The sequence below is a fragment of the Nomia melanderi genome, chromosome 10 (genome assembly GCF_051020985.1).
Source record: "Nomia melanderi isolate GNS246 chromosome 10, iyNomMela1, whole genome shotgun sequence".
Classification (NCBI taxonomy): domain Eukaryota; kingdom Metazoa; phylum Arthropoda; class Insecta; order Hymenoptera; family Halictidae; genus Nomia; species Nomia melanderi.
The window spans coordinates 13,043,072-13,058,182 of NC_135008.1; the positions used below are offsets into that span (position 1 = coordinate 13,043,072).

At 47.7% G+C, this 15,111-nt stretch overlaps 1 protein-coding gene across 1 annotated transcript in view; it reads left to right on the plus strand.

Annotated features, from left to right (window-relative positions):
- The first annotated feature begins 7,244 nt into the window (after positions 1-7,244).
- LOC116428685 (RNA-binding protein MEX3B) overlaps positions 7,245-15,111 on the plus strand; it is a 75,373-nt gene continuing 67,506 nt past the window's right edge. The window contains exon 1 of the mRNA XM_031980662.2: positions 7,245-9,007. Within this exon, the coding sequence (XP_031836522.1) occupies positions 8,707-9,007 (301 nt within the window). The 5' untranslated portion in view covers positions 7,245-8,706. The remainder of the gene's footprint in view (positions 9,008-15,111) is intronic.

A 15,111-nucleotide genomic window follows, 5' to 3' on the forward strand; every position in this document is an offset into this window, starting at 1 on the left:
AGGTGACAAATTCGTTATAGCTACAGAAGGAGTACATTCCGCGAATGGACCAAGCGTGATATATTTAGAGAGACCACCGTTTATTCGCGCTATCATCATTTACTATGCTATTTACGTGTTTTCGCCGTTGTGCAATGGTCTAACGACCGCTAGCCGTACCGGATGCACCTCTATGAACGGCGTTGCGTGGGCGGTCACGAGATTTTGGGGCTAACCAGATATTCGGGACTATTCAATCAGTGTGCTATTATCGACATCGCGATTGCTCGGCGATGCTCGCGAATCGAAACCCGCGGTAAGTAGCCGCCTTCCGTTATCTTACTTTCGCTCGCGAGGCAATTAACACCGCAGCGAATCGCGCGAACGACGAGCACGTGACTCCGTCCGAAGATACGGCGGGCCACCGATTAACCGAGCGCCGGAATTGTCTCTGCCTTAAGGACCATTTCGGAAACGCTCGTTTGAAAAATCGTGCCGATTAATTTGTTTCGGTGAGACTTGGTTACTTGTGCAGATAAGATTCAGATAATTGTTATACTTGTGAATAAACTGGTATTAATACGAAGGGCGATTTGAACATACGTACGTTATGCAGTGTAGCTTAAAATGAAAGGACTGGTGTTATAAGAATCAGTAATGGCACGAGTTGTTTTCATGAAGCTTTATTTTAATATTGAAATTCTGCCACTAACTGTTACACAAAGATATTTACGGTGGATGTAACGATGCCTTTAATAAATCATCTGGGAATCGTTATAAAACTACATTCACTTTGCCGCGTTACATTGCTCTGCTCATTCTCTAAATAAACTGTTACTGACTTGAATTTATTACTTCCTCGTTCACCCCTCAAGTACCGTTCATCCTCCAAACCATCACAATGTTAGCAAGTTACTCAGAAAGATAAAGATAATCCTCATAATCAGCGCCAATTAAATGAAAAAGAAAAACTATTAGATGTACGTTAAGTCATAATTCCCACCGCGAATACAAAGAAAATCCCGATCCAATCTGCATCCCCCGATATACAGCGATTTCCGCCAAGAATTTCCATTCGAATCTTCAAGGCATTACAAGGATACTCCTTGACACGGCGATTCCCAGTCTCTCGTCTACCCTTGCGAATCCCACGCACCCGCGCCAAGCATCGCATCAAACGGGAAGCCGCGTCCCTCGTCGTCGGTACTCGTAACACACGCGCGGTTCGCGCATCGAGTGGGTGCTCGGAAGTGGCAATACGGCCCTGCCCTTCAGACACGTTCTTCAGCGGCGAGGCGTGCGTCGGCTCCACCACCGCCACCGCTGCCGCTGTCGGCGTCGTCGCCGTCGTTGTCGTCGTCGTCGTCGTCGTCCTCGTAGTCGCGACCGACTCAGAGGCCAGCAATGCGGTTCTCCCCCATTGCACCCCGGCGATCGAAATCAAACGAAATATTCTCTCTCCTCTTGGCTCAAGCGTACCTCACATATGCGTACACATATATATCTTCACACACATCTATAAATACATGTATGTGTGTTCGCGCCGAGTATTCTGCATACAGACGAACACGTGCCAACACGTAGGAATTCGGTAGTATCGCATTCACGTGCATACGCTGACACGTGTGTCCGCGCGAGCACACGTCGCTCAGTACCGTGTGTGAATATCGGTACGGGACCTCGCCGAGAAAAATCGCCCAGATGTATTCTGTGAACGCGGCTGGACTCGTAGTGTACGTGTATGAGCGGCGAGCGTATATCGGGCCCCGCGGAGACGATGAGGACACGGCCGAGCCGCTCCGCAGGAGTTGCAGCAGTTTCGCAAAGCAGCGACAATGATCGCCATGGAAGGCAACCGGTTGCACACGCTAAAAATACGACGAACGACGCGGAACGCCGAAGAGGAGTTAGTTAATGCGCCGGCGAGTCAGCTAGAAACTGTTCCGTTCGTTATTAAGTTGAACGCGAAGAGGACGAGCTGCTGGCGCCGGGCCCTGCAGTCCGACTATGCGCGTGCCGCCTTGCCACAGCCTCGTGTGTATTCGCCTCGAAAAGGATCCTCGCACGGGGACGCTTTTACGGGAGCACGGGCCCTTCGATCTACTGACCGAACGTCTGTCTTCCTTTCTCCCTCTTCGCTCCGTCCTAGTCTTTCCCCTCGGCTTGTTCCTGTCGTCGAAGCTGTTATATTCGTTATTATAATTATTAGCCGGCTCGCGCTGATGGAAATCTATCGAACCGATCGCCGCCAGTTTCGGGAACGCTCTTAATCCATGCGGTATGGCCGTTGCGCCGCGGATCCCAAGGATAAGAGACCGACGCGCGAGTTCTCCACCGCGTAAAGAAATACGTTTTTTTAAAAGTATGGCATTATACCGCATAATATATAACATCAGACCTGATAAGATGTAAACGCACCGCGGACCGGATCGTTATTGCTGGTAATAAGCCGCGACGCGGCGACTGCGTGCCGCGCATAGCACTCGGGTACGCCACGGAAAGAACGGAACACGGTATCGTGTTGCAGCATCTCGTCTCGGGGCCGGACCCTTTTTTTCGCAATGAGATCACGGTGAATCTGCGAAAAATGGTAGCCGCGGGTACGCGTAACGAGAAATTCGAAGTAGCCCGGTGAACGGAACGCATCCCGGATGATTCGAAAGTTCAGCGAGGGGGCACGTATCGGTACACAGCGGCTGGAATCCGTTCTGCTGTTTTCGAACACTCCTAATTGGATTCCGCGAAGAATGCGACTGATCTTAATGCGTCTCCATTAAACGTCCACATTGTGGTACACCTGTCAGATTAAAGCACATAAAACTACTGGTTATTTGCATGAATGATTATCATCATTCAGCCAGGTGGATTCCTTGAGTTCATCCTCGTGGCCTACAAAATCGTGCGGAAGAATATTCATTTAAACCCGTACGTTAATAACCGTGTGTTTGAACAGGCAGTTTCGACTTGCATCTCAAAATTTAGTGCGATCCTGCTGAATGGTCGCGCGACTGCATTGAATTCATATCCTTTGCATTCCTTTTCATATTAATGCACATTATTCAGATGATAGTGTCTGTAATTAGAATTTGTTTATGTATTCATTTACATTAATCTTTGAGAATCGTTAAAAATATGAGACCGTAAAAAATTGTAAGAGTTAAAAGAATGATAACATTGAATAATCGCTTCAAATACCCTTTACCTCAACGAATAGATCTAGTTTATTCATGTTCTTATAGTATGTGTTCATACGATCATTTTATCGAATAGTAGAATCGAAAAAATGAATATGTATCCACAGTAGCTCTGAAACTAGCTTAGTCAACCTCGTTCGACAATTTCACCACAATTATATCAGAATTATAGCCGACATCGATTATCAGCTGATTACACGGTGATTATCGGGGCAATTAGATCGATGAACAAGCGGCTGACACGCACGTGCGCGCACACGTTATTTTCACACTCGAGGATCAAGCGTCGAGTGATGGTGCGCATATGTCCGTCGTAACCACCCTTGCACAGGGTGCACACGCGCAGTCACGGACTTTGCCGTAAATCGGGCATAGTCCCGGGGTTCGAATCAGACGCCCATCGTCGCGCCGATTAAAAAAAAGGGAAAGAAAGAGAGAGAGAGAGAGTATGAAGAGTGGGGGGGGGGGGGGGGAGAGAAAAAGAGACAAGCGGGAATGTAGTTTCGGAAACCATGTACACGATAACTCCGAGGTATTTACGAGCGAGTTGAGAGAGCACGAGCTCGCCAGAAGTCGGCAGGTGCTCGTGGCAAAAGGTGGCGTCCCGAGACAGCCTTGAGAGAGTGTGCACGGGTCGTTGCTTTCGGCGGACGATGAGAAACAAAATTAGTCGCCTTTGCCGAACGAGCTCACGTAGTTATTCCGTTCGCGAGAAAGTTTCTGAACACTGCCGTGGATAGGCTTTGTTCTTTCTCTCAGGCAGAAGGTAATTTGTTGAATGACTGGCCGTGACGACCGGCGAGCAGGTTTTCAGAATTTTTCACGGTGCCATTTTACAGATTTTTGTACCTGGGTAATTTATTACGCGCCTCTTAACATAATTCCGAGCAGGTAGAGGCGAAAAATCCTCCGATGGATTTTTACGCGGTCCGAGCTTTCCTCGGGCACCCTGAAAACACGATATATAATCCGAGATGAGCGAATATCGATTTGATTTATTGTTCACCGACAGGTGCAAGATAATTCCGAAAAATTAGCGACGACCGATCTCACCGACAGCCTGTAAGTTTCCGTCGTTTTCTCCTGAATGTCGAAACCCATCGGTGAATAAACTTTAAAGCAACGGCGACGTTAAAAGCGTTCGAATTTTCGTCCGACGATTGTCCATAAACGTTAATGTTTTATATTTCATATCCGAGATACCGGGGCGCAGGTAATAAAAATTTCTGATATTCCGGAATTATTCTGGAGCGTCTCGACCTGTCCTCGAGAATGGAGGACGCAGTCTCGATCGTGTGGACCCCGGCTAAAAATCGAGCAATCAGTCGGTCTGGGTGAGGATGAAGGGTCGTCAGCAGAGAACAATGGAACACGGTTGCATCTCGGTTCAAGGTCCGTGGTGCATTTAGATCGGTTTAGACCCGAATACCTCCCGCCCCCGTTCCCCTCGTCCCGCGCCAGCCCGTTCACGACAAAGCACCCTGCTTTACTGGTCCGTGGCACAGGTGCACTTTTGGCAGAATCGTGATTTCGTCGATTATTAAGAGGTTAACAGGTATCGGTCGAAAGCAATTACATCTCGTACCCTTGTCATATCGGGCACCTCCGACAATTAGAAAGAAAGGAGGAGGAAGACAGCTTCTTGTGTCCGTTCGCTTTTACACGCGCTCTGAACTGGTTCCTTTTAAAAATTTATCGCAGTGCGCCTTTAAAGAGTACCGTGAGAGGGAGGGGAGTTGTCCTTTTATTAAGGTGTGCTCTTCAACGCACACGTAACGACCCGCAGGTTTTTGCAATGCGCGATGAGAATGGAATTTTAATGGGTTTTTCTGCAAGAATTAACGATCCGCCCTTTTTTCTTCTCGTCGGGTTTACGCTTATGTTAATTGCAGAACGGCCGAGAAATTGCAACATCGACCTCCGTTGATCCGCGATCGACGACGAATCTGAGTGCAACGCGCCCGGAGTCCGTGGAATCATCACCAACGGAGTTCAAGGACGATAGATCGGGGGAACATAACCTAGCTTAACCGATTCAGAGTGAAGATATTCCCGATACCTCGATTACGGAAAGTTAGCCATTCTACAGCGTGGCGTTACGTGGTCGGGCCCCGGGACACGTCGGCAAATGATCATGTAGAAAACTAGTTTACTGAGAGTATATCTTGAACAGATGTCGAATCCTATAAAAATTTGACTTCGATTTTGTTTTCTTACTATTTTCCATTCGACACGATCCGCGGTCGTTAATCCTTAATTCCGTTTAGACAACTCCGGCATTACAAGTTTCCGAGCCATTTTTATAAAAGGATTGAATCGACGTAACAATTTCGAATAGACTAATGACCAATCGAAAAGTAAACAAAATTTATGAAAGGTGGAAGAGTGAGGGGGGGAGGGGGAGAGAGAGAGGGAGAGAGAGAGAGAGAGAGAGAGAGAGAGAGAGAGAGAGAGAGAGAGAGAGAGAGAGAGAGAGAGAGAGAGAGAGAGAGAGAGAGAGAGAGAGAGAGAGAGAGAGAGAGAGAGAGAGAGAGAGAGAGAGAGAGAGAGAGAGAGAGAGAGAGAGAGAGAGAGAGAGAGAGAGAAAGAGAGGAAAAATAAATCGTAAACTGTTATCGTGAGAAGCGGAGCATAATTAGACCGTACAAAATCCGTGCAGTCCTCGACGAAGAATACTACTCCTTTATCAATACCGCGGACCAGTCGAGATTTCCTTTGAAATACTCTTGACGTCGTGTCTAATTTACGGCGTGATAGAGTCTCAAACGATCCAACTACGGTTTACGACTCGAACGATGCCTTGCTATTATTTCTCGGGAGTCGTAAATTTCCTTCCTGTTGCATTTCCCTTGCACCGCGGATGTTGCCGCAATGACTGCACGCACCTCGAAAAAGTACCCGGCGAAGCGCGTTTGCTAGGCACCCTATATGCATCGTGAAGGTCGTTGACGGGTCCGCGGCGAGAAAAGGGTGTTGCATCGCGAGGTTCGCAGTGAACGACACCGATGCTTGCAGCGAGCGTTCATGGGAAACGCAGTGTCGTCACTGGAAGTCGCGTAAAACGAGCGACCAGGGATAAATCGAATCGTAGAGCAAGATACAAGTACATGGGCGCACAACTCGCGCCGCACGTATACACGCGCGCGCGCATCGATTGTACTTATCAAAGCTGGTATTGAAATGTAAATTTTACAAACATTTGCAAACATCTAGAAATAAATATAAGGTCGACGAAAGGAGGGAACAGACCTCGCGTTTACTTTTGAAAAAATGCGGACAATTTTCATTAAAATCAACTGCACGATGATATTCCAATTAAGACAGCATTGAAGTAACACCCAACGATGGTGAATAATTCACTTAACAAGGTTTAGAGCAGTGTGAGAAAATTATCTTCAATACTAAACATCGCGCATCATTTTAATCGTACATTTCTCGAAATGTATGTTTTCTTAAGTAGCGCGTGTACCGTGCGTTACCCCTTATCCTCGCTAATTATTTTTGCAGTCGTAAATCTCCTACAGACACGTAATTGCAAGACGTGAGTATAATAAATACCACAACGCGGGACAGGGCGGTACACGTAAATAGAAAATCACGCGAACTTAAACCGCGGCACTCAACGTGTTAAACAAAGTGACACTGACAGGATGAAATAACAACCCTCATTGCAAGTATCTCGCCTCGTCGCGGGTAGATGGAGCTACGATCCCAGGGCTAGGTCCCGGGCTCGTAATCACCGCCGTGGAAAATCGGTGGTGCAGGCTGGCGTTTCAGCCCGCGGATCTATAGGGAAACTTCGCGAAGGCTCGAAAGCGCGAGCGGTAATACGGAGGGGGTTGCAAGCCGGTAGGGACGAGAGTGCACGCGCCCGTATCCAGAGGCGAACGGAACACGTCGCCTCTCGGCCGGTAGGTGCGCTCGTACTTCGTAACGCCGGTTGGCCGTGAGTGGTGGGGAGGGGTGGTACGGTGCCACGTGACCCAGCCGGCCAATCGGTGCGACGCATAGCCGGCGTCCGGCACATGGCGGCGCGCCGGCTGTAGCACCCGCAGTCGCAGTACGTCGCAGTCAGTCGCAGTGGTAACACGAGCGAGAGGGTAGTTGCACGCGCCTGCCTTCGAAAGGAAAGATCGCGGCGAGGGAGAAACAGACAAGTGAGAGATCGAGAAAGGAAGGAAGAAAGAGAAAGAAGACGTGAGGCGAAGAGAGAAAGAAGGGAAACGAAAGAGAGAGCGCGGCGCCCCTTGCCTCCGTTTTCAGTGTTTCAGTCGCGCGACGACGCTCTCGGACGCTTTAGTCAGTCGGTCGGTGACGAGGCTCCCACAACGTGATACACGCGCCGTTACGTTACGTTAGGTTACGTCGTCCCCGTTGAAGGCGAGAACGAGAACCAGGGAGAACGAGCGAGGGAGAGTGAGAGAAAAAGAGAGACAGAGCGAAACAAGAAGGACGAACGAAAGAAATTCTTATTATATAAATATATATATATATATACATACATATATATACACATACATATATAGATATTTATATATATATACATATATACATATACACGTATACATGTATACATATACATATATATATATATCGGTCAACACACAGAAGACACGCACGAAAAAAGGAAAACACGAGTATCAGGCAGGCGACGAAGACGTTGACGCTTGGCTAGTCGCGCGCTCTTGAAACACGAATATCACTTACGAACTGCTCCGACCAGTGCGAATATCGAAGGAAGGCCATTTTCGTCGCTGGCATTACCACGCGGTGAAAGAAAGCGCGCGCGAGTGAGAGACTGATCGACGGTAAAGAAGGACGTGCGATCCGTTGGACGAGACACGAGAGATTACGAGCGGAGTAGCCCACACGTTTCCAGTGTGCGAGTAACACTCACGCCGTGCGGCCGAGCATTCGTACGCGCGGTCAACAGAGTAGGAGGAGAGGGACCTGGACGAAAAACGAGCACGACAGATAAGAACGATCACCGGCAGCGGAGTCGACGATTTTATTTTTGTACGGTGCATCGTTTGGGTTTCTTTTTTCTTTTACTCCTTTCCTACGTACGCAATTTCAGCATCGTAAAGCCGGGGCCGCGTGGATTAACCCGGCCGCTGCTCTAGTCCTTCGTCTTAAATAAAATCGTGTATGTGTGGTGTGTACACCAGGGCGTGCGGCCGCGTGTGTGTATTACAATTGTTTCCCGGATCGTTTCGAAAGCGAAGACTTTGTATCGCGTGAAACACCTCTGCATTGCCACGTGCATTTCGATCGAGCATAAAACCTCGAGCGAACGTACCAGTCGATTTCGAATAACAATAATAATCATCCTCGTCGTCATCATCGTATTAATAATAAAATCGATACGGGGTGTGAAATCAGCCGTGATCAACGGACTACAGACCAGAGTATCAAACAGTGAGGAAACCGGTGAATTTACTAGACACTGTGATTATAATCTGTGCGAGCGCATTGCGTTACCATTGACATCGACCGGCGCGCGACAGAACGCGACAGCTTTTCATCGAGCATAATGCCGACCAGTTTGTTCAGCGAAATGGATCGCGGAGCGAACGGTGGTGCAGCCGCCTCCCTCGAGGACCAGCGGGCACTGCAATTGGCGTTGGAATTGTCTATGCTTGGCCTCGAGGGCACTCCCGGATGCCCCGGCACCGGCACAGGAACCGGTACCGGAACCACCAACGACCCGGACCCTCTGCAAACCACGCCAGCAGGCGTTTTCGAAGAGGCACGTTCTAAGAAGAGCCAGAACATGACCGAGTGCGTGCCGGTGCCTAGCAGCGAGCACGTGGCGGAGATCGTCGGCCGACAAGGTAAGCGCGAACATAACCTCGAATCGCGAAACCGACCTCGGTGTTGTCTCGCGGCTTCGCTGCTGCGATGGCGGATCGCTTTCGATTATTTAGGCTCGTGTTCGTAAAATGATGTGTTGCTTTCGGCGAGATCTGCGAGGCATACAGTTTGCTCCAAAATTAATTTATTTAACTGACGATCGTGATCGTTCGATAATGTACAAATTTCAGTGCGCTTGTCGATGACCTATTAACCCTACGCGTTGAATACCTTTTTCTTGTTAAACTCCGAAGTTACTCTTCTAGTTTTGTAGAGTCAACTTGGATATTCCACTTCGATACATTCAAATTCGAAGGTTGCAAACTGGTTGACATTGTTTTTATATAGTGTCTATTGTAGGAAAATTTGTTTTGCAAACATCCGTTTATTTACTTGGCGCTAGGAAACTTTTTTAAGGTCAGAACGGAGGAATAAGCAGGATGCGGTAAATTCGGTTATCTAGCCGCAGGATAGATCCGTGTTTATCGCATATACAGCGATCGAGCTCGATGTTTGTGAATTGTAAAAATCTCGTAAAGTGACAGTTAGCCGTTGTATTATGCGCCATACGGTTAATATTTTTCAACAGTACAGTGTTGACCATTGATCTTCACGATTACGCGTGATACGGATTGCGATTGAAATTTTGAAAATTCAACGGTCCCTCAACGATATCGAAACCCGTAATCCGATTTCCGTATTAAAGTCGACGTTTCTGCGGAATCAAAGTTCACGATGTGCAAAAAAAAACAGGAAAGTGCCTTTCGCGTTGGCAATGAAAATGAATAAAAAAGCGACCTGTTTCGTATACGCAATCTAATGTCCCCCGAAATCGATAAAGATTTATCAGTAGACGATAAATTTTAATGTCGAAAGGTAAACGCGAAATCGGGACCTGTTAAATTGTGATTACACCATTGGGGAAGGACACACGTTGCCGGATGAAATCGGACTGACACGAAATGCCATGATTCGCATGAACAAAGATATTCGTTGTGCTCTTTAGCGGAAACTCGAAAGCTGCTTCCGAATAATCGCGGTTACGGTCGTGTGCGAAACGCTGTATTCGCGTATTATTTCCCTCCCCTCCCTGCAGCTCAAAGAGGATCCAATAATGGTACATATTAAGCGGCCGATCGGTCCACGACGCACGGTGCATAAACGCATTCGGGATAGCGTCGTCCGCGTTTACGTAAGTCGTAGTCGACGCCGGGTACTTTATTTTGCATTCCTCGTTACCCGGAATCTGCCTGCCGCGTATAGCACCGCCGACAGACAGTTCATTGGCACGGGCGTCAGCGTGCACGCGGCGAGAAACCGCGGTATCAAGTAATGGCGCAATTAAAACCAATCTAACTTCGAAAAGCAAATTTGTTTGGCGAGCCCCGACAAATCGTCGTGCAGTGAACCCTGTCGTAGGTCGTGGCCGTTCATCGACTACCTTCTCTCCGTGCGCCTGGCCGTCTATCCACGGTTTCTCCGTTATACCGAGAAACAGTGTACGGTGGGGAGAGGGATGAAGATAAAAGAGGGGGGGGGGGGGATAAAAATTGATGGGAATTCAGATAAAATGTAAAAGAATTATTGCATTTCGAGATTTCAGTCGTATCTCATGCACATTGCTATCGTGTCGTAAGTAAACGATCTTGGTATATCGCTGCCTGGGTGTCCGGGTACCTATAGGCTTTTCGAAATCTAAGCTAGGCTAGCCACGCGTTCTCCGAAACGGCAAAATCAGTCTCTCACCGTTTCTTTTATCCGTGCCGACCGACCTTATGCCTTTTTTCTTTTATCTTCTTTTCTCTCCGCGTCGTGGTTTCCACGAAAGGTGTCAGGAATAGCCGCGGTTCTCGTACTCTGTCAGCGCGGAATCGTGGATCCGCCAACGCGACCGATGTCCCCAATGACGCGAACATTAACAGAACCATCGGTGGTGTCATGGTGCATCGAAGAGGCGTTTCGCGAAATTGCGAAACAATGTTTTCGGACGGACGGGAGTACAAGCTAAGTAATTGTTATTATCTCGCGGTGTCGCGATTAAGCGCTGTTTACGGTGGGTGATGACCGGCCGCGCGCCCGCTAGAGACCGCGGAATGTCGACGACAGTTAAGCTTCGGGAATTTCAAACAAAACGCTCTCCTGGAAGTTTTACGAGTCTCTTCTTCCTTCCAAATGTCAAAGCACAACCGGATACAAACTGAACTGACTGACACGTATGCAATACAGTCGACTACCGACCGCTGCTTCCGACCTTTCGTCCACAAGTGTCTAGTGACTCGCGCTCCGGAAAACTTAATGTTCTTCCTACAGACTGTCTCCTCTGAGAAAATAACAGTTGTTTCTTGGGAGAATTTTTGTGGAGTGACTAAACACACATTTGGGAAACGTTCAGTTTAACGTACTTGGATTTTTGTTCTGTGTTGAACTGGATGTGATACTCTGTTTTATTTTGATAGTTGTGTATTTGAATAATTTCTGTTGTAATTGTTTCTAATATCATAGTCGCATCGTATGGAAGTACAATTTTAGTGCTTCCCAAAATACTTTCAAATAAATTTGTAAAGAGTCTTATTAAATTATACATTCAATTTTTTAATAGAACTTTGGAAGTAATATAAAGTTCAGTGGTTTTCCATGTACTCCACGTTTTTTCAGTAGACTGTAGAAGGATATTTTCGCCAATGCAGAGCAAATACAAATAGCGCCATTAAAATGACATTTACAGCAAATACATAAATTCGTTTAAAACATTGTCTCGGATCGCAAAAACTTCATTTCACCAATCGGAGTCGTTAGGGATGTCGGCGAAAAGATAATCTTCCCATTTACGTGAAAACGATCGTATTTATTAAACAATTTGATCGTTCCCTGGCGCGTTTTGAAATTAAGAAAAGCTGAGTGGTCGCGACGTGGCGCCACGTGGCTTGCCATTTAAATCTGAACGTCTGTAAGAGATCGTGCGCCTTGATAAATAATCTTGTAACTCCGATCGCGGCGATCAATACTGAGCCTGCGGCCTCTGTTGCATCTACCTCGGCGAGATCTACGCTTTTACCGATTAATCTCGTAGATAATACAAAGGACTCTTTTCCTTTGGACGGTGTTCTCAATTGTATCATTCAACGAACGCTTTTCCGGTTTCTCCTCCAATTTTGGTAGAGTCATTTGAGCGTCGGTGGGACTCGAATTTCGCATATTTTTATGTTCCCTTTTACGCAATATACATGTGTATATATATTTCAATGGTATATGGAACGCGTGTAAATACACGCGGAAGAGATATCTATCGATAGCACGTGCCGGCGATCGATCATCTACGCCTCGTTCTTGGCCGCTAGCGCATCTGTCGTTTCGCGCAAGTGCGCGCGCGATTTTACCACGCGAAATACAATTTTGCAAAGTCGGAATTGGATGACCGCCAAAGTAGTGGGTCGACTGTATCTGAGAGCGCGCGCGCACTCGTTGAATTAGATGCCCATAAAAATCTGTGAATTCCTTTCGTTATTCGTTTCGCCGGGAATAATTTTAGTATATCGTTAAATCGTTACTCGAACGGCGCTAATTAATAATCTACTCATTAACAACCTAATTGGAAAATAATGGTCCGGACGATGTAGCCTGTATTTTAATGGAGTTCAATGCCTCGCTTGGTATATAGCATCGATATCATTTTCCATGAGAGGAACGTTGCTTGGTCCCCGGTATCTGCTCGATAACGTTTTATTATATCTGAATAGCGTACCTGGCAACGGCGTCGCTCTATTCGTGCCAAAAGCATTCCTCGAGCAGTCGGAGGTTTCACGGAAAATATTTTATACGTTCCTCGACTGTATCATTCGCAAAAACGAATGTTCTGTTGCAAATAATAGCGACAGGTCTTTAATTCTGTGTTCGGACTGTCACTGTTTCAACGATTCAGAAGAATTAATAGCAATTTTTCTTTGATTGGTCTTTACGTTGAGCCTTTTGCTTTATGAAGTTTTGTGCCAATTGAGGAGTTGTTTAATTGTTAAAAATTTCTCAGCGAAATTCAACATCACCGGTACTTACTAAATTCAATAAAAATATTTTCCAAGTGTATGATTTGATATTATAACGCAAAAGGTTATCCTCGCCACGAACTTCAACATATTTATTCATTTTTTTTTCAAAAGTAATCAAACGAATGCCGTTAACAAATCAATTCATTAATTTATCCTCGATAGAAGAGAAAACGATGGCGTGTAAAGGAAGCCGTATCCACCGTCTATCGATCACGTGAACCACACTAATATTGACCGTCCAATAACATTAGTCCTGAATAGTTAGAACTATGTCAAGACTGTTCGCGTTTAAATTCAGAACCCGCCACGGATTTCCGTACGTGCTTATCGTCCCTTCCGTTCGCCCGGGCTTTCTCGCATCCTCCGTCGATTCCGGCCGGAGGCGTCCCGCTGTTTGAGAACCGCTGACGCGTGTCGTGCGACCGTAACGCGCGCGCCGCGTGCTGCGACCGCGTCCAATGCTTCTGCGCGCGTACCGCGGATTCACCAGAATGCAAGATCGGCCGCTTCGGCTACCGAGAACCTAACCTGATGTTATCGATACGCGTGGTCCGCTGAATTTTCGATAATGGGATCTAGCGAAATACATTTCGTCCGCTTTCGGCACACGGTTCCGTCGACCCGTAGGTGATTTTAATTAACGAGATTGCGTCCTCAATAGAGTATTCTATGAATCCGTTCTCCAGCTACGACCACCGGCCGAGCATGAAACGTAACACTCGAGATAACGCCGAGCGTAACACGAATCTCGCGTTCCTCCTTTGCGTTTTCGTTCGTTTTTTTCTTGTCCAGGATTTAGAGGAGGAAGAAGAACATCCAAACACTAGGAACAATTAGTTTCCAATCGCCACGCGAGGCTGACCGCTCAATGCTCTCCCAAATGTTTTGCATCCCTTCGCTACCGCTTTGGTTCCAGGGCGGTTGCGAGTCCGCTCGGATAGTTTTCTCTCTTGGTAACGTTGCATTGTGTCACGCGTATCGAGACACTATTCTTTTCTTTCAACAGGCGCGTGCAGCCTGCTCCGCAACCAGTTTAACGTATGAATCATTGCAGCAACGCGGCTAGAGTTCTCGTGTCTCACGTGCCTAAATCTCTGTAGCGCTCCGCTCGCGCGCGTACCGCTCCGATGATTCTTGCCGTGCGAATCGCGCGCGACCGTGTCTGCATCGGTAAGAATGATCAGACATGACGCACGCGCGTTTATCGACGTCGAATCGTTCGATTTTAACGAAAAGATCGGATCTTTCTGCGGCAGAGGGTAATCGTGTCGATTCGATAACGACGTCTAATGAGTTTGATACGCCGTTCCATTATGAGGATGTGGCTATTTGTTGAGCATTTTCGCTCGATTCTCGCTCTTTCTCCCTCCCCTGTCGACTTGCTCACACTAGTAGACGCGCGCGCGAGCGAGTGAGCCTCGTTCATCTCGTTCTCGCAGCTGGCCGGTCCGTCGAACCGCTGATTCTCTTTCCTCTTACCCCTACCGTCGCGATCCTTCCGTCTTTCTCCCGCCCGGCGGACTCTCTTTCTGGCTTGGTCTCCTGGACCGGAAGTTGTAATGAGGGACTCCGTTGCCAGACTCGTCGCCTCGTGTCGCATCGCGCGTCGAACGATGACGCTACTTTGGAAATATCAGCGCGCCGGTTATCCAGGTCGTTAGCTGCTACCGCTGTTGATGCTGATACTAATGCTGCTCTGTGCTGCAACCTCTCGGCGCAACCCGCCGAGTAATTCCCGATACCCGCTTCCTCGCGCGAAGGGAAGAGGAAAAGCTGCTCGATATCTGCCCGTTCTCGCCTACCGCGCGCGGTTGCGTTAACTGTGACACGTACTGGGTACGCAAACGACGTCAACAACAGCTATTTTGTCTCGATTGCTCTCTCGGCTTGCGACCAGCCCCAGCTATGAGTAAACTTTCTCCAGTCTAGAGAGCAAGACATGACGCGTGCCAGCTGCCACGGGACAGTTTTGTTTGTTTAGCGAAATAGTCGGACGACGAGACGTTATGGGGGCCGGTTTATTTGTTGGTGTTCGGTCGATC